Source organism: Condylura cristata, unplaced genomic scaffold (genome assembly GCF_000260355.1).
Source record: "Condylura cristata isolate star-nosed mole 26May11 unplaced genomic scaffold, ConCri1.0 scaffold00024, whole genome shotgun sequence".
Classification (NCBI taxonomy): domain Eukaryota; kingdom Metazoa; phylum Chordata; class Mammalia; order Eulipotyphla; family Talpidae; genus Condylura; species Condylura cristata.
This window is the reverse complement of record NW_004567125.1, coordinates 13095609-13122200: the sequence shown is the minus strand read 5'-3', so window position 1 is coordinate 13122200 and position 26592 is coordinate 13095609. Positions and strand designations below refer to the sequence as shown.

The window sequence follows — 26592 nt, the reverse complement described above, 5'->3', positions numbered from 1 at the left end:
CCTAAGGGCTCCCCTTTTCATGACGGGGCTTCGGATGGTGTTGTAGGTAGATCCTTCTAAGTCCAGAACTCCCAAGTGACTCACACTATGGTGTTCTTGGAAGTGGTGGCCTGAAATGGGGCAGCATTGCTGTTCCCCATCACCGTGGCCACTCCAGTATGCTATCAGAGTTCCAAACAGAGCTCCAGCTAGGTGATGACCCCACCTCCTCTTTGGGGTTCCCCGCGCACATCTCCATGGGAGATGCAGCCCTTCTGGCTCCTGGTTGAATGGACAGTTCCACCCCCACGCCTGTGCCCCCCTGCAGGGTAACGCCTCCCGCTCTCCTCTCTGCCAGGTCTCCCCACAAGCCCAGGAGCCGGTGCTGACTGCCTCGCCCAGGATGCTGCTGCCCTCATCCTCCTCGAAGGCCCCAAGCGCCGGGACACCACTGTCCACCCACCACCAGATGCAGCTCCTGCAGCAGCTCCTCCAGCAGCAGCAGCAGCAGACACAAGTGGCTGTGGCCCAGGTTCTCTCCGCCTCCTGCCTACTCCGCAGGCTCCACCCTCATGGGCTGGACACGCCTTCCCTAGCGAGGGGCTCAGGGCAGGTCTAACACCTAGGGAGCTGTAGGGGGCGCTCGTGCTGTGGAGCATTGCTTGTTGGGGAGCAGGGGTAGGGCGGCAGGAAGGGGCCAGATGGGGGATGCAGAAGAAATGGAAAGAAACATTTGGTTTCCTGTGTATCCCCGCTCTGAGTTGGGCTTGGCTGGCTTGGCTGGATGTTGTTGGATTCTGGTTCAGAAGTACCAGGGAACAAGATGCACAGATGCTGCCCCTTCCCCCTTCCCTGCCTTTTCCTGGGAGGTGCCTGTGGGGTCTGGACAGGGATGACTGCTTTGTGATGCCGCTCTGACAAGAGTGTGAACTTGCGCCCACCTCCCCACAGAGACTCCCAGCTGGTATCCTACTCACCTTGCCCACACAGGGGTCCTCACCTCCTTGGCAGTCAATATTTGTCCCCACTTGGGACATTCATTCTAATGGGATTTAACTTACAGGAACTTAGGTGTTTTATTTGCACAACAATGAGATGAATGAGTTTCCATCTCCAGAGCAAGGTGGTCTTTGAACCCCCAAAGACTTGTGAGGCCCCTGCTGCTTTTTACCAGGATTCCTTTGTGTGCTTTCTGCCCAAGGCACCACGGTCCTTCTTGCCCAAGCTTTACCCAACAGTGGGCGGTCAGGTGGGGAGTGTGCATCAGTCCTGTCACTCAAAGGCTGTACCCTGCGGGGAGAGTCAGGGTGGATGGAGGCATGAGAGGCAGGGTCTTTGGGGGTTGGGGGTGTTGATGAGAGCTCTGGAAAGGCAGCTGTGTCTCAGCATTCTAAATCTGCTTGACCACACTAACCTCTGAGGTTCTCTGTTTTCTGATAGCAGGGGACAGAACCTCCCCTCGCCCCCGCCCCCATTTCTTCTGCTCACTCTTCTTCTCATGACCTTGGATAGACAGTCATCCAGACAGTGCTGTCCTTTTTAATATGCAGGCTTGAGGAAGCTTCCAGCAGCTGAAAGTTCCACCATCTCCTCTTGGTTCCCTACTAGCCCTACTGTGTGGGTTTGGAAGAAAGTTCTGATAGCACAGCCGTCGTGCCTGAGACACTGTGGGTGTCTTGTCAGTGGAGTTTCCACGAGAGGGGCAGTGCTGCAGGTTATTTGGGCCTTTGAAAAAATATTCTGACCATGAGACAAAGGGTCCCCAGTATTGCTGAGAAGATTGCTGATGTTCCCTAAACACAACAAGGAGGAACAGTGTCGCTAATGGCTTCTTCATTGGGGATTGGGGAATGGAATCATTCCTCTTTGTCAGATAACAAAATTCATCCCTGCTAGTTAATGATGGCACAGTGGTCCCCAGAACTCCCCCCTCCACTGTGTGATGGCTGACAGGAACACAAAGCCTGAGCAGGGCTGTTCCATCATTTCCAAAGTTTCCTACTGAATAAAAATTCATTCTCCAATCATCCTACTTTTTCCCCTCCATCAGCATATCAATTGCCAAGTAATTATTATTTATCTAGGCATGGACTTGATGCATATTCATGATGAATATTATCAGGCATTTGAATTTGATGTCACTGCTAAATGCTAAAGAGAAAATGCTTAGTTGGTATTCTCTGCAGCTCACTTGCAACATGGTGTGTGGGTGCTAGGCTCCCCCAAACCAACAAACAGTTCCCAGAAACCAACAGGGCATGTAGGAATTCAGCTCAGTTCCAACACCATCTCCCTGGAAATAGGGCAGGTTTCACAGTTAACAACTCAGTCTCTCAAGACCACCCTCCCCTTTAAAAGGTGAGCCCCAGGTAAGCCTTCACTTCTGGCCCAAAGAATAAAAATCAGGGGCCTTCACCCCATTCTTAAACTTTATGTGCCCCTCACAAGCCCAGATTATTATCTGTGCTTCTGACCAGTTAGTTTTAAACCAGAAGTTCCCAGGACACCTACCTGTTTTCACTAATTTGCTCAATTGCACATACAACTCAGGAAACCTGTATACTCAGGAGATCACTGCTTATTACAGATGATACTGTATTGCAGTTAATATAGATTAACTGCCAGGTGGAAAAAAGGTGGGGCATAGTGTGGGAAAGGTGCTTTCATGTCCTCTCCAGCATGCCTCACTCCCCCAAATCTCCACATCTTTAGCAGTCTGGAAGCTCGACAGAGCTACCTCCTCTTGGATTTTTGTGGCGTCTTCCTTATGAAGAATTAATTAAGTTATTGGCAGTTGAGCGCTACATGTAGCCCTTTTCCCCTCCCAGGAAATGAGGGAGAGGGACTGAAAGTCCCACAGTCTCTTCTTGGTTTCCACAGCAATAAGCCCATGCCTGTCTCAGGTGTTTTCCAAAAGTTACTTCCAACTAACTGCACAAAGGACATTGTTATTGCTCGCAAACACAGGAAGTCCCAAGGGTTGGGTCGCTGTGAGACAGGAGCTGTGGATGAAGACCAAATAGTTATGAGAAATATATATTTCTCCTAAGTCATAGTATTGCAGAAACTAGTTGCAAATATAATCTGCATAACAATGTTGTGGAGGGAAGTGCTCAGTTTGCAAAATCCCAAGGCTCTAACTGAAAATAAAGTCTACACAATATTTACACAGTGTTTATTTATTTAGATAATCAAAGTAAGGATTCGAACCCAGGATGCCATCTGAGAGATTTTACTCAGTGAGAGCGATTCCAGTAAACATAAGTTAGAAGTTAGTTTTATAGCTAGGAAGTTAGTCACTGGCATCAAGAATATGGTTGTTCTTTATAGGAGGACCTTGTAGTTCTAAGTTATGACCACTTAAAAATACGTAGGTGCTGGAGGAAGGCCTGAAGGATAATCCCTTCCTTTCTAGAGAATGCACTGCACAGATGCAAAGCTTGGGTACCCGTTGCTGATCTTATCTGGCTCCATCATCGCTAGTGAGTATAAAGAGACTGGCTCTGCCTTGGCAGCAGAATTCCTGCAAAGTCTGCAGCATGGAGCTTGTTCATACTTAAGCCTGCGAAGATGGCTTTGCTCTCTTGCCTACTACACAGGGGAGGGACGGACAGGAAGTTTACCTGATGTTTACACAGGATGCCTCAGTTGGGATGACAGCTTATGGGTGGTTTCCTGGTGCAGCATCAAGCCTCTGTCTCAGTGGGACATTACAGCCCTGACCCTGTGTTAATTGCTGTTCAGGAAGACATAAACCTAGAGCTTGTGACCCAAATCTGCTGAGTGCACTTGACGGTGCCTTAGTCCAGTCTGAGTATGAGAAACTATGTGATTGAAAGGCTGCTACAGTTCATCACTATCGAACCTTGTTGAATGACTTGAGAAGGGTCATACACTTGCAAAATCATCAGTTTGAATAGGACCTTCTGGGTCTGGAATGTACTCATCTATCTTTTCTGCCTTCCCAGGGTGGCCTCTGGTCTGTTCTGTTTGTAGATTCCTTTAGTACCCAGGAATGCAGGGGAGAGGTTCCACCTCTCAACTGGCTCTCTATTCCTCCTGGGCCTTCATCCAAACTGGCTGTCAGGTTACAGGTTCTTCTGACACATTTCTTAACTTCTCCCTGTGTAGCTTGTGGTCCAGGGACTTGGGTTAGTAGATACGTCTTCAAGTCTAAACAATTTAATCAAATACGTGAATGAATTTACAGGTCTTCCTGGCATCTGTCATGCATTTCAAATGATCAAATCCAGCACACTTCGTGTCTGACTTTGGTGTTCAGCACGAGGTCAGCTTCTTGTTCTGTCAGACTCCACTGCCACCAAACCGCAAGGTTTCTATCTTTCTTCATTATACTACCAGCAGTCCCCAGGATTTCAACTACTGCAACGCCAGTACTTAAGGGGAAAACACATGTTCCCTTTCTCTTGGACTCCTGGGAACAACTCTGGGGTAAAGACAGTTTCTTGGGGGTCCCTTGTTGCTTTATTCAGCACTCCCACCACTATCACCATTTGTTCCCACAGCCAGATTGGGTTTCGCTGTTACCACTGGACCCAGCTAAGGTCTCCTTCGCGGTATTCTTATTTGGGCTATATATCAAGACCCCTCCTAGCTCATCCCCAGCTGACTTAGAGCTGGTTTAGAAGGCCTGTTGGGCCTGAAAGATAGCTGGGCACAGATGCTGTTCACCCAGCTCTTAAGCATTCTAGGTAGACCCTCATATAAACAGTGACTACCCACGGCCCTCTGACCACTCTCCCCACCCAGCATGAACCTTGCCTGGCTGCTCTAGCTTCCTGCATCCCGGCCTTTGAAGTTCAAGTGGGCAAATGAGAGTGTAGCAAAGCCTTGAACTAGAGTTTGGATGTGGCTGGCATATGCATGGCCATGGACTGGGCCCACCCAGCTCCAAAACTGATGTGGGCTCTGAGGCTGACAGGCAGCAGCTAAGTAGGCCAGATCCCCTCATGGTCTGCCAACTCCTGGCCTAGCTGGCGAGGAAAATGTTAGTGCCGCTCAGTGTTGCTATTTATAGATTTCTCTTCTACCTGCAGCCCCTTGTGCTTTGTGATGGTGTGTGCTGTCATTAGTTTGAGGAATCACTCTTAAGATACCCTGCATCCCCACCCGAGGCCTTCGATTTAGCTTCTGTCCTCATGGCTTTCCCAGTCCCTGGCACCCTGGATGCACTGCCCAGGTCCCTGCCTTGTGCATGTGAGACAGCACCACCTGCCTCTGCTCTGTCCAGTGTGTGTTGGGGGAGGGGGGCAAATCGCTCTGGTTCTCTCCACTGCCATTTCCATGTGCCTGCTGCTCCCTAACGTCAGCCTGGCCCTGCCCCCACTTCTCATGGAGGAGCTGGAGTCCAGGCAAGTAGGCCGGAGAGCGACTGGGCAGTGGTCTGGTGCTGCGGGGTGGATTAAGGGTGGGTACCAGCATTTCAGAGGTGCAGGTTTGAAGTTATGCTTTGTAGTGCTATCACCAGAAGGCACAGCCTGACAGCCTCCAGGCATGGCCGGCTGCTGACTTATGGGGCCAGAATGGTGCCTGCAGAGGCAAGCCCCAGCAAGGACATGCTAACTTGTACCTTTCCGGAAATTAATATGGCCTACCTTTGCAAAAGGTGTTTCATTCTTTGAAAGAAAAGGCCAACTGCAAGTACATCTCCCGTCTGGTGGGGAGGAGTCGGTACTTTCTGTTGGTGTTTGTGGTGGAGAAAGCGAGCACCTGGCCCCAGTGCAGACCGCCAGCCAGGACTGGAAATAACACCATGTTATTTCAGTGCCTCAAGGCCAGACCTAAATATTATAAGACACAGGGACTGTTAAAATGCATCGAGTATAAAAGTTCTGTCTCGGTGTGGCCTGGTGTGGGTTTTCCTGTGGTGCGGGTGGTAGCAATTGAGGTGGTGGACCTGGTGTCTGATGCTGACTGATATCTGCAGTGCACCAGCGTGCGCTCTGCATTGCCAGGGCTTGACAGCACCTGCATTGTGCTCACTCCACCTCTACAATGCTCAAGTTCTTCTGACTCTGTGCAAGCAACGCTCAAAGTCAGAAGTGTTTTCTCATGATGTTTGGTGCCAGTGGGTTTATGGAGAAGCGTTTGACCCAGGGGACTTCTTGTTTGGGGTGATGGCTCCTTCACCACTGGAACTGGATTGCCTGTAAAAGAAGCTTCCTACTTTGCTTCCCTCCCCGCCCACCCACCCCCCCAGCTTCTGAAGCAGGGAACTCTGTGGTGTCCCCAATCTTAATTCCCTGATTTCCCAATGGGGATTTCGGGGTCTTCTTCACAGAGCCTTTAATGCAGAGCTGCTCGTACTCTGCCTGTGTCTACCCGATACAGAGGCATAGATGCCTCAGCATAGTCTGCTGAATGGAGACATTACTGTTAGTCCCCAGGGACCATCCAGCACCCTGGAGCATTCCAGCCCTTGGCTTGACCCTGCCGTGGCCGGTTCTATCAGGATTTTCAGTTGCAGAGTGCAAACACCCAATGGTGTGGTGTGTGTGTGCCAGATCTCACTCTAAGGGCTGTTTCGCTGTAGGCAGAAACAGAATATTCTGCTCTCTCTGTTCATACACACCTAAAATTTTGTTCCACTCATGTTTCTGTTTCTGCCAAAGAATAATGAAGGATTTTTCTGTTCAGTAGAGTCCTTCCTGCACTCCTCTAAGTTAAAATAAGTAACGATGCTCATGGGTGGACGAGTGAGATGATGCTTCCTTTGGGGATACTCTGGAGGGCCCTTCCCAAGGCCATTTTCCCATATTTTAGAACCAAGAGGATTTGGGGGACTCCTGGGGATAGTCCATGCTTAATTTCCAAGGAAGGTAAAGGCTTAGTAGCTACATGTCACCCTCTATCGAGATTAAAATATATCTCTGCCCAGTTTCCTATTCACACCCATCTCTAGACCTCTGCTTAGTTTTCATGAGGTAGAAGATGAGACTCATGTCTCCACTCACAAGGTCTTGCGGGGGCAGATTTCCTTTGCAGTCCTTAGTAGACCTCCTTCCTGGAGAAAGACCCAGCCTTGGGAGTCACTAATGGGAAATGGCACCTACTCTCCTTAGCTACTCACTAAAAGCAGCACGCACTGCAAGGCCAGGGCCTCAGATCTGCATGGGGGGTGGAAGGGACAGCTGTGTACCCCAAGTGTCATTCTGACTGCTGGCTATGGAGGGTCCATGCCGGTAGCAGGGTCCTGTCAGGCTCATTGCACTGTGGGTGACACAGTCTTCTACTCCCTGATAAAAAGTGTCTTTGGAGCAACCTGTTCTTCAGAGATTCCAAGTAATTGTTACCTTAGCAGGAGAATCACCTTCTTTGTAGACCATTCTTCCGTCCCTCCTGCCTGCCTGGCCCAAGTCACTGCACCATGGTTTTGGCCCAGGAAAACCTTCTTTCCCACCTGGGCCCAGGCTACCAAATTCATTAGCTTCCTTTCTTCAGCGGGCCCTCTGCAGCTCTCCACAGAGACAGGCATTCCCCCGTCTTAGACAAGAATCCCACATGTGATCATTATTACTGGCTTGAGACTCAGTTTCTTCAAGCCAGTACTCGCAGTCCTCGCCCCCATATTCTTGCACTGAGTTTATCCCCATAGCCAGATCACATACCAGGAAGACCCTCCTGGGCCCCAAGCTTAATGGGGGTGCTGTTTCTGGCTGCTGTGCTCTGACCCCTCGTCACCCAGTGTGAGGTGCAGTCCTGGGAAATAAAACAGAGTCCATGAAAAGGCAGAGAGCTGATTGCAGACATGAGTAGATGGCCTTTGCCAAGACCCCTTCCCTAAAGTAGAAAGGGGGTGTGGAGTACTCCCCATTTCTCCTGGTGCTGGGTCTGAGGAAGGGGAGAGAAAGATTTACAGGGTTCATCATGAAGTGGTTCTTAGCTAGTGGGTCAGCATATCAGTTTTTGGTTTTGAAAAGACAAGATGAATAAAAGGCACAGCCATCAACACAGCTGGCGCTGCAGGAATTTTCCTGATAAAGCCGAGGGGCAGTGGGGGGCAGGGATGGCTCTTCTTGCCACTCTCAGTCACTCCCTGAAGCCCCCAGTGACTCACGAGGGACATACAGAAATCCACAGGCCAGGGTCCTGGTTCCCCCCTGCGTCCGCCCCGCCTGCAGTGCTAACTCGGGCACCCTTTTGGCCTATACAGGGCTCTTCACTGTGAAATGAACATGGAAAGCACTTCCGGTCCCTGCCAACCTCCTTGACATTTGTTTACATTCATATCCCTCTCTCCTGTCTGTTCTGTCTTCTCTCTGTCTCTCCCATGTCCCGCTCCCTGCAGGTCCACTTGCTGAAGGACCAGCTGGCTGCGGAGGCTGCAGCGCGGCTGGAGGCCCAGGCCCGCGTGCACCAGCTCCTGCTGCAGAACAAGGACATGCTGCAGCACATCTCTGTGCTGGTGAAGCAGGTGCAGGAGCTGGAGCTGAAGCTGTCAGGACAGAACGCCAGTAAGTCAGCCCTGCCCTTCCCCGTCTCCCAGGAGGTCTGGGAATATACATTATTTCCCCTGAAGCTTTCAGAACCTTGTCATGCCCCGGGATTCTAAAACAAAGGCTGCTTTGTTCTTCAGCCATACATTTCATGGGATTTTAGAGTGGTAGGGCCAGTGGGAACCAGGCTGCCACCCACTCGGGACCGGACTTGGCCTTGAGTGGCCCAGTTGCCCCTGGCACAGGTCTGGGCTCTCATCTTCCTGAGAGTGCTTCCCACAGAAGTCTCCTGACCATGTCCTGTGCGGCTGGCCCTCTGGGCGATGTCAGACTCGTCAGACTCAAGGCTCACTGTCCACACTGTTCCCGAGCAGAGCTGGTAGCAGTCTCCATGGTGAAGAAGGCAGGAGTTTGTGGCCATAGCTCTGCTCGTGAGTAGCGAGGCTGCCTGACCCTGTATCTGTACCTGGCCACTTTTAGGCTGCACCAGAAAGTTCTGGATGGCAGCACATTACCAGACCTTCCTCACAAGACCTTATTGGGTGCTTGCATGGATGGTCAAAGTGGGTGCGTGCTTGACATTTGTTTGCATTCATATCTGCTGATGACCTACTATGCCAGAACCTATGCTAGAATTGATGTGATGTGAGCTTGTCACATCCAGGAGGGGTCAATGTCATTTTGCCACTTTTGCAAAGGAGAAAAAAGATTCAGAAAGTTAAAGTATTTAGGTCAAGGCTACAGGGCTACCAAGGCATACAGCCAAGATCCAAACCTAGCTCAAATTGTAAAACTAAGGCTCTCCCTATTATATCTTTCTTCCCCCCCCCCCAAACTAACCTGTGAGCTTTAGAAATGATGGCATCCCCAAGCCTGACCCACAGGCTGTGCATGTCACCACCCTGTCTGCCACCCTGGATGTTTCAGCTGTGTTTGCAGGGAGCCTACGCCACCCCATAGACCCCATTTTCAAGGGCATACATCAGGATTAATTTGAACCTTCCCCTACACACACTGCACTCCAGGCTTGCACAGGCTTCCCGTGTCACTCAGCACTTGATTATGCTTTGACTGTGTTTCGGGGCCTCCTCCCAGCCTGGGGCTCTAGGACTGCGTGAGGGTGGAAGGCAGACTGCACTGCTGGGTGGTGGGGGGCTGGCCCCTCCCCTGGACCTGACTTTCCCCCTCCTTCCTTTGCAGTGGGCTCCCAGGACAGCCTGCTGGAGATCACCTTCCGCTCGGGAGTGCTGCCTGTGCTCTGTGACCCCACCACACCCAAGCCAGAGGACCTGCCTTCACCACCGCCGGGTGCTGGCTTGGCTGACCTGGGCCCCCCGGTGGGCAGCCCCCTAGGTAGGCGAGAGCGCTGGGTGAAGCTGGAGTGTTTCCGCTTCCTGCCGCCCGAGGACAGCGTGCTCCCGGGCGGCCTGGAGCTCTTCAAGTTTCGCGAGTCGGGCATTGCCTCGGAGTACGAGTCCAACACAGACGAGAGCGACGAGCGAGACTCGTGGTCTCCAGAGGAGCTGCCCCGCTTGCTGAATGTGCTGCAGAGGCAGGAGCTGGGGGACAGCCTGGACGATGAGGTGGCTGTGTAAAGGCCCCTGGCGGGCCGGTGTGCACAGCCAAGGATGCCTGGGGCTGGAGGGTGTGCCGTTCAGGAAGGGTCAGGATTTGGCTTTGGAAGTTAAAGTGGGGGAGCAGTGGGATTCCAGGAGTGAATCTCCTCCCCTCTCCTAGTTGTGACTACAGGGGGGTAGCAGGCCTTCCCAAACCCAAGACTTTGGGACAGGGTCCCTTTCAGAACCACCAAGCTGCTGAAGGACCTGCTCCCTGCCAGCTGCACCATCAGGCCCCTCCTGTGTCCATCATGTGGTGCCCCCCTCCCGTCTCCACGGTCCCGACCATAAAGGGAAGCCATCGGTACCTCCTCAGGTACCTTGTTTGGGTGTCAGGATGCTACCAGTTGCCTAACCCTCCCTGACCTTACAGGGGAGGGAGCCTTGTCTAGGCCCTTAAGAGATTGTAGAGGTTGAATGTTCTTGCTGGGGAAGATAAGTTGTCCTGTTAGTGTGAGTGTGGGATTGGGAGGGATCATGCTTGCATGAATTGAATTCAGACATGGGATGTCAGATGTGACTTCAGAGGAAGACTGGGTGTGAATGGTGTCCAGGCCCTGGAGTGGGAGCCAAGGGGAAGGACAGCGTGCTCCTGCCACAGACCACTCTGATTCCTCAGGGTGGAACCCTGACCCTTCTGCCACCAGCCCACTCCTCTGCCTGGACACAGGGAAGCTGACCTTTCTCCTAAAAGTCTTGCCCAGGGGCAGTCATTTGAAGCCTTTATGGTACCCTCACCTCTGTGTGAAAGACCTGAGCCCCAGCCCTCCCTCTAAACCTGTCCCCTCCACTGGGCAATAGTGGTCACTTTTTTGCTGAAGAAGAAAAACGAACACAGGCAGGTTGCTAGATTGTTCATGTCCACTCAGAATCACTGCCACTGGTCAGGGACCATTGCCATGCTGCCGTTGGCTCTTCTCTGTAGGTGCAAGCCTTGGGCACCCTGTCAAAAGTGCTACATGCAACTCTTTTATCTTTGCCATCCAGGCCTTGCCTGAGGGTTGTCACTTGGCACAGTGGCTGGGCAGGGGGGATGGGCCCTTATGCGCCAGTAGGACCAGAAGTGACTGGTAACACAGATTGAATGGTGCCTGAAGAGAAGGCCGAGTCTTTATCCTGGACATGCTACAGACCTAACCTGCAGTATTACTTAAAGGCCAGTTTGGTAAGATGTGGTTGCTGCAAAGTGGAGTTCTACAACCATAACTTTGCTTTCTAATTTAGATCAATGAAAAGTACAGCCCTTTACTTAAACAGTTGAATATCTTCTCGACCAGGAAGTCCAAACTAAAGGAAGTAAACACAGCATTATGTTCCTCGATGTCCCAGATGTCAGTGGAGGTAGAATGGTGTGTGTGTGTGTGTGTGTGTGTGTGTGTGTGTGTGTGTGTGTGTGCGCGCACGCGCGCTTCTGTATACATGTGTTGGGGCAGGTGTGTTTGGGTGAGCTTATGAGGAGTGACTGGAGAGGGTGGGAATTTCCAGGGTATTTGGTTCAACAATAGATCTGTGATCTTTCCCTAATGTGTATTTAGTTGGAGAGTGATGGTTCTGTTTATTTGTTGTATTCTGTAATTAACCACTGGAAGTAGGTCCAGGTAGGAAAGGAAAGAACCAGGAAAGTGAAATCTTTGAAACCAAAGGAGCAGCAGAGGCCAGAAATCCAATTTGGCTGAACCTGTCTAACACAAAACCTTCCTTCAGTTTGGGGATGTTCAGTCTTTCTAATTTTGATGTTTAATGGGGTATAAGTCTGGCTTCTCCCGGCCACCTGCCTGCAAGCAGGAGTTGAGAATAAAGCCAGAGCCAATGTATTAGGTGTGGGAGGGAATGGGATAAGGTTTGGGGAGAACGTAGTTTCTAAGAGGGTCTGGAAAAGTTTGCAAAGAAAAAGGAGGTGAGATGGAAGAATTGGAAACACTGTAAACCTAACGGGAGGAAAGCGGGGGACTCATTCAAGCCCCCTTTCGGAGCTCTTGGTGATTTCTGCTGCCTCTGTTGTCCCGACACCCTCCTGGAGCACTGGTTCACATGTTGGTCTCCTCCCCGGAGTGGCTTGAGTCTGCATACACTGGATGTGTAGAGATGGGCGATGAGGACCTCCATATGTACTTGCTGGCCTGGAAGGGAGCATTCTAGACCTGCGCTCCCGATGGTGTGGTGATACCTGCCCTCCTCCCTCTTCACTTCTCGCTCTGCTAACTCAGCTCCTGCCTTCCTTTCTTCCTTCTGCTCTGCCTGGCATGGAGGACAAGTGAATACCAGGGCCACCTACCCTATTGACACCTGCCTGGCCCACCCAGCTGACCCTTAGGCATGGAGGCTCTCATAGCTGAGGACCCAGAAAAGAATTTCTCTGACCAAGATGAACTGTATGTGGGACTGACAACTCTGCTCCTTACTCCTGCTTTTCTCGACGCTCTCTGTAAAACCTCGTCTTAGCCCCACTTCTCTCCATGCTCGTTTAGCTGTGTTCCCTTTACTGATTCTTCACCTGACTGCTTCTTCCCCACCCCACAACTACTTCCTAAACCTGTTGTGTCATTAACTCTGCTGGCTCAACTCTGGGAAAAGATTCTGTTCATGTAAGTGCACTTACTCCCTGGATGTTGTCACTAGTCTAGTGGCTTTTGCTAAATAAACCTTTCTTATTTCTAAAAGCTTTCCCATTGTCTTTTCTTTCTGCTTCTACTCCACCTCCTCCTCCTATCCCCCCACCCCATGGCTCCTGCCACCTGCACCCTCCCTCCCAGCATTGACTCTGAGACATTTCTTCATTCCTAGGGGGTGGTGTTTAGAGTGAACTCACACTTTCCCTGTGGGAGGGCTTGGGCGGGGGGCAGTGGCCCTTTCAGTCAAAGTTGAGAGAGATCAGCCTCGGGACAGGTGTACGTGGTTTGTGTGGCAGGCCAAGTTTACTCCCTGAGGGACAGTAGGTGGTACTCAAGACAGTTGTAGCTGTCAGACTGGGGAAGGGATGCTACTGGAATGTAGCAGATGGAAACCTGGGCCACTGATAAACATTCCACAGTGCACAGATGGACCCTGCGGCAAAGAACTGTCTGGTCCCAAATGTGGGCAGCACTGAGGTCAAGTAAACGTGGTCTGTACCCGGGTTTTTAGACACAACCCCAGGTCTTTTGAAATACGCAACATCCCTGGGATTTACAGATATTGGCAGCACATTCTGAGTCTTTAAAAAAACACACCATCGTCTGTGTTTTCAGATAATAGCTTAGAACACCGAGATTATAAGATTTCACTGGCTTCCTGACTAGACAGCGGAAGTAAATGGTAGGATTCTGAATGGACCTGTTCCAGAAACATCCATATGCCAAGGTTCCACAGACTCCCACATCCACCTAGAAGACATCATGCTACAGGGTGTCTTGGCGACCTGGACCTGGGCTTTTCCTGCCCTGGAGAGTAGAAGTGAAAGGCAAGGAGGACATTGCTCTCAGGGGTGCCTGAGAAACAGAGCTCAGGGTCTTGTGATGTGAAAGAAATTACTCTGGGTGGCTCTTCCGGCTGTTTGGAAGGCAAAGGGAGAGTTCAGCCTGGACACTTGGTCAGACCCGGGCTGGAAGAGAGTTGGGAAGCAGGCCAGCCAGTTTCTTCCCCCCCCCCCCACCCCCATGGCCTTTCTTGGATGAGTGATCTGAACTGTGTTTTATTTTCTCATCTGAAAAAGGAGGGTAAAATATACCACCTAAGGCTATTATGAGGTGAAAATGAGCCTGCATTTTAAAAGCACCCAGGAGCAGAGGGCCTGGTAACCAGGCATTGCACGGTTACTGTCTCATTCACCCAGAAGGCTGTGCCACTGCGGGCAGCACACCCCTGCCCGGGGGGCTGTGTTGACTGTGCAGACGTCCCTCAGAGCCCCGCACAGTTCCTGGGATCCTACAACCCTGGTGAGAGGTGAAGCGTGCAGAGTCACCCTCTCTGGGGAGACACGCACCACGAGAACTGCTGTCAGGCAGATGGCACTGACCTGTGTGCTGCACTTGGGCCCAGCCCTTCGTGCGTGTCCCTGCCTGTGACTCGGTGCCCTGGCACAAGAGGCGAAGGCAGCAGATGCCAGGTCCTTTTTCGGTTTGCCCTCAGAACATGGTCAGGGTACACATGACTTGAATAAGGAAAAACTTGCGGGCTTGACTGGCTTTTTCCCACTGACAGGACAGGAGGTCAGACAAGACTTGTTCACTGTGTCTTCCTTGGGGAGCCAGGCCGAGGGAAGGATGTGGGTACTGCCCTGGCGTAGCCCCCCGGGCTGAGCTGCCAGGGGACTCTGTGCCCATCTGGACCCCAGGAAAGGTGGACTCAGGGACTCAGAGCCAGGCAGCATGTGGAGTGGTCTCACCGCCTAGGGCCTGATGGGGTTGGAGCCCAGCCACTCTCATTCTGGGGAACAAAGGCCCAAGCAGATGTTTTCATATGACAGAGGTAAGAACTGGCAGCCTTGTGAACCCATGTGGTGGGGCTTCAGGTCTCTCAGCGTGAGCACCGGAAGGGTCAGGGTACCTCCTCCCCACCTACTGCCCAACAAGTTGTGGAGGCAGGGGTACCAGAGGTTGGTGCCAGGGTCCCTGGAAGGAAATTCCCTCTGCGGTGCCAGATGAAATGCGGTCAGCAAGCATCAGCTGTTGTCTGTGATCTTTTTTGTTTCACTTAAGTCACATCATGGACAACTGAGATGTTCTCTGCCCATTTTTTAGTCAGAGATGCCAGGGGAGTTGGCCCGGAGTGAAGTAAGGGTCTGCAGCATGCAGTGCTCACTGCCTGCTTGATTTGATATGACTCACATGACATGGGCAGAGAGGCCCCTGCGGTCAACTGGCTCTGCTCTGCTGTAAGAACTGCCCCTTCCAAGTGCCCTGTAGACCTAGTCCTGTTGGCCAATTTGCTGCCTTACTCCAGGCCTCTTCCTCCTCTGAGCACACCAAACAGCTAAGAAGCGTCCAGACTGCAGGTTCTGCTAGTGGAGGTTTCCCTATGCCAACAGGAAGGGACACGCACCCTTTCCACCAGTGCCATCTCCTCCACAGAGGGGCCAACGAGCTCTCTCAAATGGTGCCTCTCCGCTGAGGGCTGTACCAGAGTCGCCCAAGTCTGACTCGAGTCTGAGTGGGCCTGAGACTTGTCCTTCTGACAGATTCCCGGGGGTGGGGTCCTGTAGGTCGGGACTGCCCATGGAGAGCTTCCCCTTGGGGTATATCCCTTGGAGGAGAGGGGCCGGGAGGTAGGCCTGGTGTCTCCTGGCATCGTTAGAGGATGGGAAACAGGCTGAGGTCTAGGGGAGATGACAGGAGCAGCCAGATGACCTTGGACTTGACAGAGGCAGACACTAACTTGGATTTATTGACCTCTCTTTAGAGACATAAATAGGCTCCAGCCTGTTTCCCTGAGGTGTCCGCTAACAAGGTAGCATCTGCCCTTTGGGGGCTACTTGAAGGCCTGGGCACTGCCTGTAGAGCGCCTGTCCCCTGGCCTGGCCTTCTGCTCCTTGCCCCAGAGGGACTTGAGCTTGCGGTAGTACACCTTGCAGCTGAAGCCCTCCTTGAAGCCCCCCCTGATGTGGCTCTTGAGGGAGTGCAGGGTGGGGTACATGCGGCAGCAGGCCACACACTTGAAGCCGCTCTGCTGTGGCGGGTGCCACCTGCAGGCCTCTAGGATGTCCTCGGACGTGATGTAGTCCACTGAGTCCAGGCTGTGCTGGGATCTCTCGGTGGCCTCTCGGAGGCAGGTGTTCTCTGGGGAGGAAGAGGATGATCGAAGGCTCTCAGCCACATCCTCAGGGAAGCAGCTGTCCCCCCTGCCCTCGTCCTGTTGCACCTCTGGCAAGTTGTAGGCCTCCAGGTGGCTCTCCTTGTCTTTGCACACGAAGTAGCTGTAAGGAGAGAACCAGGGCCGGTAGATGGTGCAGTTCCGCCTCAGTTGCTCCCCATTCTGGGGGTCCCCCAAGATGTAGTCTGCAAAGGAAAGGGCTGCGGCTGAGCAAGGCTGAGCAAGGCTGTGGCAAGACGCAGACAGGCTAGAAGGCAGGTAGGCGTGACCTGAAGTCACCTCCACCCCACCTTGCCACGCTGGGAACAGAGGGTAGGGTGGGGAGGCGGGATGGCAAAGACCCGTGGGGTTCCATGCCTGGGCAGACTCCCCTTTCCATCACTAGGCTTGGACATCTGTCCCATGTGTCCCTTTCTGCAGACACCCTTCCTCTGCCTCCTGATAGATTAGTGACTCGCAGGCCTCCCACCACAGCCTCCCACAGGCCCTCATTCACCACCAGTGTGACCATTTTCCCATCCTCGCTGTCCATCTTCCCTCCACCTTCCACTGCCCAACATCCCACTCAGACAGAAAGTGCCCCTCCATACACACTGGAGAGATGAGCACAGCAGCCAGATCTCTCCCCAGGCCTAGGGGTTGCTGCTAAGAGAAGAGCTGCATAGAATTCTACAGGGAAAGGTAGCATGTTGCCTGGTTCAGGCATTCCCTCATCCCTCCTGGGGGAGCAGCCCTGGTCTCCCCAGCTTTCGCACCTCTGCCCACCCAGAGTGGAAGGAGATCTCACCTGGCGAGAGCACTGTGTTAGGCACCCCGTGCCGGAGAATGCTGCTTTTGTACTGGGGCTGCAGGGTCTGAACTGGGATGGAAGCCTCCGTGGATAATGCAGTCTTTGTAATGTCTGGGTTACAGAAGAAGCACTCTGGTGAGTGGAACAAGGTCCTCTTCTACGGACCCTGAAAGACCTCCCTAGAGACTCAACCTGGGTGCATGAAGGCATTGTAAAGCCACAGCAAAAGCTTTGGTCTCACTTGCTCCCAGCTAGGCAGAGATATTCTGGATGACATCTGGGGGGTTCTAAATAAGGCAGTCTCACTGGCCTCTCCAAGACATGCGCCACGTGATCTTGTGGCCTGGCCCACCCAGGTTTGGCCTCCGGCAGGTAGCTCCTCACTCCCATGGCTTCATTCTGCATCATAGCTCCTCTGCACTCCAGAGTCAGGGAAAGAGTGTATGGGGGCACTCCATTGCTCTGTTAGGGATCCCGTTGAGGGTGGGAAGCTGTTTTCTACAACTGAAATACCTCCCACATAGCCAGGAGTAGTTCTGTGGCCCAGCCACCTGTCACACCTCAGGATTGCTGCCGACATTTGGGTCACTGAAGGCTGACCCCTCTCAAAGCCCAGAGCAGTAGTTGAGCTCAATTTGGGGCCTGGATGTGCACATGTCCTAGCATAGACAGGTGTGTGTTTAGGGGGTGCCACTCCACAGAGCCTTCCTGCTCACACTTTTCATAGGAATCTCTGGCAAACTTGTTCAAAATGCAGATTCCAATTTAATGAGTCTAGGGCTGGCCAGAGAGCCTGCATTTCAACGAGCTCCCAGGTTGAGATATGGGTCCAGGACCACACTGCATAGCAAGTGCTCAGGGGATCCAGCTTGAATCCTCATGTGTCAGTCACCTGTCTCTTGGCTGCCTGCTAGTGGACTGACATCTACATCTCTAGCCTGTCAGCTTGTCAAAACAGAGCTAAATCTAGCACCTGCTAACAGGTCATCATCTTGAGATTCTAGAGGAAAAAGACTTAACAAAGGCTTCCCCCATCCTGCCCTTGTCAGAAATGAAGAAACAGCAGGGACTACTTACCGTCAATGAAGTATTTTGAAAAATTATTTTCTCCCCATGTGTAATTTGACTTTCTCACTAAATCGAGGTCCTGTAACATGGTCTGGTAGATACTCAATTAAAAGCTTCAAAACACCACATTTTTGTGGCCCTAGAGGCACCAGAGTTTACCTGGCAAGCTGGTGGCACGTGAGGACATAATGTCAGGGAAAGTGCTCAGGGTAGAGGAAGACATTCGAGGTCCAGAAATGCTGAGGAGTGAGAAGTTCTCCATGTCTGACTAGCGTAGGGTATGACGGCACACACTGCTCCCTGGAGGCCGGCCGGGTTGTCCAGGTGACAAACATTCTGAGCCCAGCTGACATCACAAGTTCACATGATTCCATTCACCAGGTAGGGGCTCCCTCAGGGACGGGGCTGCTGCGGGCAAAGGTGACCTCTTCAACCATTTGTTGGCCTGTCCTTCCTCAGTGTCTTACCGTGACGAGGACACCCAGAGAGAAGGGAGAAACGTGATCCTTTGTGGTTTAGCATCTCTTCTGTGTCATGCTCTCCTCCCACACCCCTGTCACCTTCCTGTCACCCCACATGGCTCTGGAGCTTCTTCCTTGAATGACCTTCTTTCTTGTCTTCTGCTTCATCTACCTGGCTTCTGCCATCCGATATTTTTGTCATTTTGCTTCTAAAAGGTAAAAAAATAAAACGAGTCCACAGAACATCATAGGTCCCGTATCCACATTGTCCTGTTAACATTTTACCCCGCTTACTGTAGAACTCACTCCCTCACCTCTCTCTTTCTGGGTGTACATCCACTTTTTGTAACTACTTGAAGGTAAGTTACAACACAGCTCCCCTTATGCCTAAACACGTCAATGCATACTCCCTAAGAATAGGAACTGGGTATTGTTTTCAATGACTGCTCCTGTTTATTTTTAGCAAATGACTAAAGCCCAGTGGGTGGCTTACTCAGTACCATCTTGCTCGTTACAGGCACTGTGCTGGTGAGACCTGGGCCAGAGTGGCAAGGCTGCCCCCTTCTCGCTGCATCACATGCTGTATAACATCCTAGCTCACATGGGAGGGGGATATTTTTGCTCATACTAATTTGAAGATCAAACCAAGGTACCCCGTTGTAGGTAATCATTACACTTTCAACTCGATGCCTACAGTGCATCAGACTTAAATGTGGTGTGGGTGTGCTGCAGGACAGTCGGCCAGTCCACACGTCCCCACCTGACAGCGCCAGTCGAGGCGTGTGTGAGCATCTGTGCATGTGAGTCAGAATTGGCTTCCTGTTTGGATTTACAGTGTTTAATGTTTGCAGGACACTGTGGAGAACACAGCTCCCTTGGGTGCCTTCCTTGCAGGCTGTTCTGGAACATCAGAATACGACGGAATAGAAATTAATGCCGTAGATGTACGTTGGCAATGTTGAGGGTGTTGGCAAGTCCCTCTGGCCCTGGTACAGAACGGTGGTGGGTCAGCCTGTGCATGTTCCAGTCCCCACTTGCCAGCGGCTCCCCTGTGGACTAGGCAAACCCCTGTGGACCTGGGTTTGTGTTAATTTGGACATTTGGGTGGACGAGCATCCCCCTGGTCCCAGTCTGGTGATGGGCCCATGGCAAGGAGAGGGCATGGTAGTGAGTGAGGCCAGGAAGATGTGGAGGCCTTAAATTCCAGCCTTCCTGCAACTTCGGATGTACTTACCTTTAGGGTCTGGAAACATCGGAGAAACATGGGTGGCTGCAGCAGCGCCCATGTGCAGTTTTCCAGTTTTGATGATTGAAAAGTTCATGGGAAACTGGTCACCCTGGATGGTGACACTCCAGCCTCGGTAGTGCATGCTGGAGCCCCTTGGTGTGTTGGTGATGGTGGCCTGGCAGGAGGTGGCCATCCACAGTGGTCGTCACTGCATAAAATGTGTCTCTCTCTTGTTTGTTTCCCACCTGCTTTCCGAGCCCCTTTCTCGGACAGGTAAGACACCATCTTTCGTTTGGATGACTTGTTCCCCAGGTGGTCCCCTTTGCTTGGATGTGCATGTTGGGGTGCCGGGGGAGGGAACCCAGCTGGGATGCAGTCACCTCTCTCTTTGCCATCACATTCCTTACTGCACCACCATCCTCCAGTCCTGAGGGCCGAGCAAAGTCACAGGTGCCCTCGACACACGGTGCTCATTGTCCGTGCTTGGGCCTGGAGGTGATGGAAGGTGTCCCCATTTGGGAGACAAAGGCAGTTTCTCCAGGCTTGACCTCAAAAGCCCCTGCAGAGGCCACTCCAGGGGGAAGAGGGGGTGGGGGTTGAGTAGACTTTGCAAATGGAAAAAGGCTCAGGGATCTTTTCTCCATGATGTCAACTCACTGTGCAGTTTGTAAATATTTACATAAAATGTCGATCCAGTTAGACTAGCAAGTCTAGTGTAAGGTCCTGTGCTGGTGTAGAGAAAGCACTTCAGAGGCAGCATTACCCGGAGGAGTTAGCACGGGGTTCTAGAGAATGAGGAGTGTTAAGTAGTGAGACCTAGAGATTTTTAGGGAGACAGAGAGACTGCATGATGGGCTCTCTATACATTACTTAAGATCAGTATATAGATTCTGAAGGCAGAGAACCAGAAATCCAGGAATTCCAAAATAGTGCCTAACCTGAGTTGTTTATGTTCATTAGACTGTGTTTTTTAAAGAATAGTAAAAAGAATCTCACAGTTTACAAGTCACGTTGACAGGTGATTTTGTGCTTACACTTTTAGAAATGAGTGTGTCTGCTATAAAATTTTATTTAAAACAAGAGGGACATCACCATAGAAACTGTGAGCCATGAGGCCAGGGGGAATTTGCCTTCTCCAGAGTCTCTCTTGACATTTTTTTTGGTTCCATGGTGGCCCCCCAACTTCCTGATTTGGGGGAAAATAGTAGATGCTTTCATTTTGAAAGGCTTCTCTGTTAACTTGCAGGTTTCATGGTTAAAGAAAAATTTCAAAGATGTGGGACACAATAGGCAATTTTGGAAAGATGGCCAGCATGGACGATCCCATAGGGACAGCACCCAGAGTGGCTAGTCCTGCTATGGATAGACTGGCAACGCCTGCATGGGTGGGGGTGCGTCTGGGACCGCCAGCCTGAGCCGGTCAGCTGTGTGAGCCTGGGCTGTACTTAGGGGTGTCCCTGGTGTGTTCCCTGCAGTGGGGCTTTCCCTGAGGTAGGTCATGGGCAGTTCCAGGGGTGAGGGTGATGGAGCTCATTCACAGGGAGATCCCCACCACTCCCCTCTCTACCAGCTGGCCAAAGACCCTTAGAAGATGGCTTATTTAGGTCATTGGCTCAGAAGGGAGACCAGCAAAGGCCTCTCCCTGGCCCAGGACTCAGCAGTATGGAGCAGCGTAACCCAGTCTGTGACTTCTAGAAATACTCAGTGAGAATACAACCACCTCAGTAGAGGTATTGTCAGAGAGAGAGGCCCAGTGGTCAAATGTAACCTCCTTTGCTCCCAGGTTAACAAAATATTTGGGGTAGTTGGTAAGGGAAGAGCCTCAGGCCCATTTTCAAGGCCAAATGGGTCTGGGTACCTTGGAGACTAAACTGGATTTCCAGGTGAGCAAAGAAGGCCCCAGAGAGAGAGAGAGAGTGGACAGCAAGGCTTAGAGCCCTGAGCTCCAGCTGTTCCAGCAGCAAACTCTGGAACTAAGATCTTGACCTCCACAATTCTACCTCTGCAAAGGGGCTTTGGCATGGCGAGATACTGATTGAGCACCAACTGTGTGCCACACCCTGGGCTTGCTGTTGCAGATACAATGATGAGTGAGACATGGTGGCTGCCCTGTAATTAGTCACAACTCGTTGGGTCTCTGCCTAGTTTTTTCAGTTAATCATTTGAGCCCGAGAGATCCCAGACAGAAGGACCACCTAGGCCTACTTGGGCAGCCGTTCCATGACCCAAGGCAGTGCACCTAGAGAAAAGGGCCCTGGACATCGGGTGAGAAAACCTGAGTTGAAATTCTCGCTTGGACAGCAATTAGTACTGTAGCTTGGACAGTTCATTTGTCCGACCCCTCTTCTTCCTCATCTCCACATAGAAACCCCCCACACCCTCTTCCCCAGGTGACCACAAGGATGCAGGGTGTGGGTGTTGCTCTCTGTCTCCCCCGTTGGTGCTGAGTCCTTGACTCTTTGGTGCGAGCTGGCTCTGAACCCCCATTTAGCACCTCTGCATGCAGCTGGCCTAGCCCCCAGCATGGCCCAGTCTTCATGAACAACATGTATTGCACGTGATGTTTCGGGGGGGAGGGGAGAGGATGGCTTCTGGCTCCAGCTCCTGGCCTCACACTTGGCCTCCCGCTCTGACTTCTATCCCAGCCTCCAGTCAGCACCACAGCAGTGCACGGCTGTATATCTCATTGCTTCATCCCCATGTTTCCTTCTCTTATTGCAAAATGTCAGGTGAATCCAAAGTAAGGGGTCAGACCATGAGTCAAGGAGGCCAGTTTAAAGGGGTGTGTCACCCTTTTTTGGCGATAACTTATTACTGATAAGCTCGGGCTGGCAGAACCAGAACTCTTGGTCCCTTCTCCTACAAGAATGGATTGGAGGGTTGAAGTGTCTTGTTGGAGATTCCTGGAAGCCAACATGGGCAGAGGGACATGGACACGGCCCCACTGCTCTCTCCTCACCCTTTCTCTCTCCTTTTGTGTTCACAGTCGACCATAGTATGTTCGAGAATTTGAACACAGCTCTCACTCCCAAGCTCCAATCCAGCCGCTCCGTCCCCCATCTGTCCAGGCCTACAGCCCCCAGCTCCACCACCCTGGGACCCATGGAGCCTGGCGGAACGGGGCTCTGGGTGGGCAGTGGTCAGCACCTCAGGAACCTGGGCAGAGCCATGGGGGCCAAAGTGAACGACTTACTACGGAGAAAGGAACCCTGGAGCCTGGGGGGCCTGAGCGTGATGGAGGTCAACAGGACTGCCAGGGCCCAGCTGGCCAGTGGGGCTGACCTGGAGGATGAAAGGTGAGTGCCCTCCCCTCCCACCACACACTTGAAAGGTCCATGGACATATCGTGGTGTCCCCAGAGGGAAGTAACCCAGGGAACGTGACATCACGTGAAGAGTAGCTGAAGGGCTGCGTGATGGTCACAGTGCCATTGCCTTCTGGCTGGGCCTCATGCTCAGCTTCCCTGTCTACAATAGGGCTCCGAGGCAGGTTATGTTCCTTCCATTTGCCAGTAACTCAAGCTCAGAGGTAACTAAGTGGCCTCAGGCTGCAAGGTCAGGAGTTGGCGCATCTGATGCCAGGTGCTGCTGCCTGGTGGATTCTGACCCCAGCCCTCACCTGGTGCTGCAGCTGTGACTCTTACTGAGGAGATGAGCAGCCAGAAGCCTCTGGGGCATGGGGAGGGGGGTGGTCCTCCCCATCTTCCCTCTAGTGCCAGTGGGCCCTCTCCAGGCCTTGTTTGAACACTGCCCCGGAGTCGCACCCTTGCCTAGCTTCGCACGTCACATTGCTCAGTGGTGGTTCCAGTGTTGACACTTGTCCTTCTGTCACCAAGCAGGGCAAAGCTGGCGGTTGTGCTCAAGCCGCTCAGATCACATAAGTGAGAACCTAGAGGATAGTGCACTCTGCGGGCAGGGGAGAGTGAGTCAGGGCGAGCTGCGCAGCTCTTCTGGAAAGCTTGCATGTCCACCGTCATCCACCCAACAGGTTGGCCCTGCAAGAGGCATTCCCTCGGCTGGACCCTCCACCTCCCATCACCAGGAAGCGGACCCCGCGGGCCCTGAAGACCACCCAAGATATGCTGATTTCCTCGCAGCCTGTCCTGAGCAGTCTGGAGTGTGGGACAGAGCTGTCACCAGGGCAGCCACAGGACTCCCCTGTGGCCCAGCCCATCTCAGATGACGCTTCACAGCCAGAAGCCACCCCAGAGGAGGTGGATAGGAGCGAGGTTGTGCCCAATGGAGAGGTTGCCCTGTCTGTTCCTGACCTAATCCACAAGGACAGCCAGGATGAATCCAAGGTCATGATGACAGAGTGCAGAAGGGCCTCCTCCCCGGGCCTCATGGAGAGAAATGGGCTCAAACTCAGCCTCAGCCCCATCAGCCTGACTGAGTCGCTGGAGGACAGCAGCCTCCCTTCTCAGGCCCGGACCTCCAGCCTTGACAGTGAGGGTCCTCACCCAGACCTGCTGTCCTTTGAGTAGAGCCTCATCTTGCCCAGCACACCCCTCCCCTCAGCTCTCTGCCGTGTGCCCCAGCCCTTGCCCTGGCCATGTCTTCGCAGGAGGCACCAGATGAGCACCAGCCCAGTAGGGGCCAGAAGTCCATGGCCTAAGGAGCGATGTCCCAGTTAAGGTGTGTCTGCAGAGTGGCGGCCTCTGGGGTCTGTCCCTGGTTCTCGATTCCATTGGCTTATCCAGGGGCTGAAGCTCCTCTCTCCCTGGTCATCTTGGATTCCACTGAATTTCTGGGTCACCAGCCGGGGTGATGGACCTTTTCCTGTGTCCTCACATGCCTGCCCCTGCTCTCTGGAGTCCATGCTTGAGTCCTGCCTTCTCCCTCGAGACCCAGAGCTCCTTCCTTGGTAAGACCCAGAGCTCCTTCCTTGGTATCAGGCTGAAGGAGGCATGAAGCGTTCGGCTTGATGATGGGCACAGACCCAGAAAGCCACACACCTGAGCCCAGCCACGCTCCAGGTTCCGAGGCAGCATGGATCCCAGGATGTCTGTGCTCTGGCACCGTGGCAGTGACCAGAGAAGCTGCTTCCCGGGCCTGAGACTCAGGCCGCATGCTTGTCCAGGATTCCTGGGGGGTGGGGGGGTCTATCTAGTCAGATGGAGAGACATGGTGCCTTGGAGTGAGCACAACTCCAACCCCTGGCCCAGCTGTGAGGTGTTGCCGGGTGCTGGGAAGAGGATACCAGGGCCACACTTGGGCTTCCTTCCTGTGTGTGACTCCAAGGCCTACCAGAGCCCCCCAGAAACCCCCAAGAACATTCTGGTCACTTTGGGGAGACCTTTCAAGTGGGGTGGTCCTGGCAACAGGGTGCTGGTCCCAAGGGAGTGAAGAGAAGCTGGAGTGAAGGCAGTGAATTCAGAACAGGGCAGGGGCTGTCACTGGGGATGAGAGCAGCTTTCCAGGGCCCACACCACACCCTGAAGGATGCAGCACTAGGATCTCAGCGTGGTGCATGTGGGAGCCAGAGGGAAGGCAGGGACTTGAGTCCCCTAAAGGGACCTCTACTCTCCTGTCCCTCACCTCATGCTGCTGTTCCTGCTCAGTCTTTGGGGTCTCTGTGAGGGCTGGCTCTACCTGGCCTTGCCCTGCAGGGTTAACCTATCTTTGCACGCCTGTCTCCTAGCAGAAGCCTTGCAGTGCTGTCTTCTTCCTGTGGCCAGGAAATCCTGTCAGGGACTAGGGGGAGGGGGAAGACCCAACATGGGGGCCTTATAAGCAAGAAGAGAACATCCCCTCTTTTGAACAGGTCCCTGGGAGAAGGCAGGAAAGGCCCGTCCAGTGTGGGCTACCCCTTCTGATTCCTGCTGCCTCCGTTTTTCTGTCCACTGTTTCGGTTGCCCACCTGTGAGTTCTGGGGCTCCCAGAACTCACTTCCCTCTCGCCTCATCACCCTGGTCTGCTCCCCTCCCACTTCTCCTGCCAGCTCTTACTGACCTGAGGTCTAGAGGAGATCCTTTCCCACCTCCACTCCTCCACTATAGGCCTGGGAACTCAGGAGATCCTATTTCTACCACCTCTGCTAACAGCTCTAGGTCTGTGTGGTGGAGACCACCAGTGTATCCTTCCTTGCTCCTGCAGCCCTGCTCACCTTTCTTCTCTCCTGTCTTCATCACCCTGAAAGTAAGGCTCACACAGTGACCCTTGCTTCCCTTCCCTCTGAGGGCCTATGCTGGGAGGGGCCTGGTTTCATGGGAGCTTCCTTACCAGAAGCTCAGTTTGCTTCTCTGGTGGGAAACTTTGAGAGCAGCTGCACCCAGTGGTGGCAGTAGCCAGAGAAACGAGTGTCCCAGGCCTGGGCTGCTTTCAGTACCCTGCTCCCCACTCCATACCCAGCCTCCATTCAAGTCCTGGCCTTAGACCTAGGAGCAGCAAAGGAACCTATCACACCTCCCCAGGATGGTCCTAGGATGTTAGGGTGACCCTCAGACTTCCTCAGACCGTGTCTGATAGTGAATGAGAGGCCACAGGACTCCACTCCGTTCCTAGCTCGTTCTCTGTGATCTCCACCCCACCACCATGCAGCACAGGTGGGCAACTACCTCAGTGGGCTTTTGAGGCTAAAATCTGATTCTAGACGCTGCAGATGTTGCCTGGTGCTAGGACCTATGTGCCATCCAGACAAGGACTTCTAATCCTGCTGAGGACCTCAGCTTAGACCCTCTCTCTGTTGAGACAGGACTCATCTTCCCATGTCCACCTCAGTGGCCTGACCTTCCTGTGATTGTAGCACACCCCATCCCAACGCACACACACACACACACACACACACATACACACACACACACACACACACACATGCACGCACGCATGGCCTGTGTAGGGACCCAGCTTCTATGAAAGTTCAGCTTGGGGTGGCTCAGTCCTTGGAAGGACCTATCTAGGTTGTGTCCTCAGTCACCCCCATCCCCATTATGTCCCAAGCCCACTGTGTCTCTGTATCTACTATGTCTATGTCTTTATCTACTTTCCCTGGTAGACCACAGGTGAGCTTCCAGAACCTGGCTGGAGGAGGCCAGGTCCCCCACACAGTGAAATGTGTCTTATAGTCATGGGTAATACCAAGACAGATGTGTGTGATCCCCTGACTTGTAAAGAACAAAGCCATTGGCCCCAGTTCAGAAGAGGAGGATAACATATCTGAGTATTTTCTAGAGATTTTTATATTTATATTTTTAGTAATTTTCTGGTAG

At 52.7% G+C, this 26592-nt stretch overlaps 2 protein-coding genes across 8 annotated transcripts in view; one reads left to right on the top strand and one right to left on the bottom strand.

Moving 5' to 3' along the window:
• NOS1AP (nitric oxide synthase 1 (neuronal) adaptor protein) overlaps positions 1 to 26177 on the top strand; it is a 247015-nt gene extending 220838 nt beyond the window's left edge. For 4 of the 7 annotated variants that reach the window (XM_012729083.1, XM_012729080.1, XM_012729081.1 and 1 more), the window contains 6 exons: positions 338 to 511; positions 5310 to 5351; positions 8288 to 8453; positions 9636 to 9788; positions 22372 to 22681; positions 23373 to 26177. In XM_012729083.1, the coding sequence (XP_012584537.1) occupies positions 338 to 511; positions 5310 to 5351; positions 8288 to 8453; positions 9636 to 9788; positions 22372 to 22681; positions 23373 to 23868 (1341 nt within the window). In that variant the 3' untranslated portion in view covers positions 23869 to 26177. Of the gene's footprint in view, positions 1 to 337; positions 512 to 5309; positions 5352 to 8287; positions 8454 to 9635; positions 12684 to 19090; positions 19659 to 22371; positions 22682 to 23372 lie in introns of those variants that run through there. The other 3 variants (XM_004688433.2, XM_004688434.2, XM_004688432.2) reach the window with 3 other exon arrangements.
• LOC101633578 (chromosome unknown open reading frame, human C1orf111) lies at positions 15497 to 19087 on the bottom strand. The gene is made up of 3 exons (XM_004688103.2): positions 17856 to 19087; positions 16626 to 16739; positions 15497 to 16023 (listed from the first exon to the last, which is right to left on the bottom strand). Exons 1-3 carry the CDS (start codon positions 17956 to 17958, stop codon positions 15497 to 15499), a joined length of 744 nt encoding a protein of 247 aa, XP_004688160.1. The 5' UTR covers positions 17959 to 19087.
• Positions 26178 to 26592: the final 415 nt, after the last annotated feature.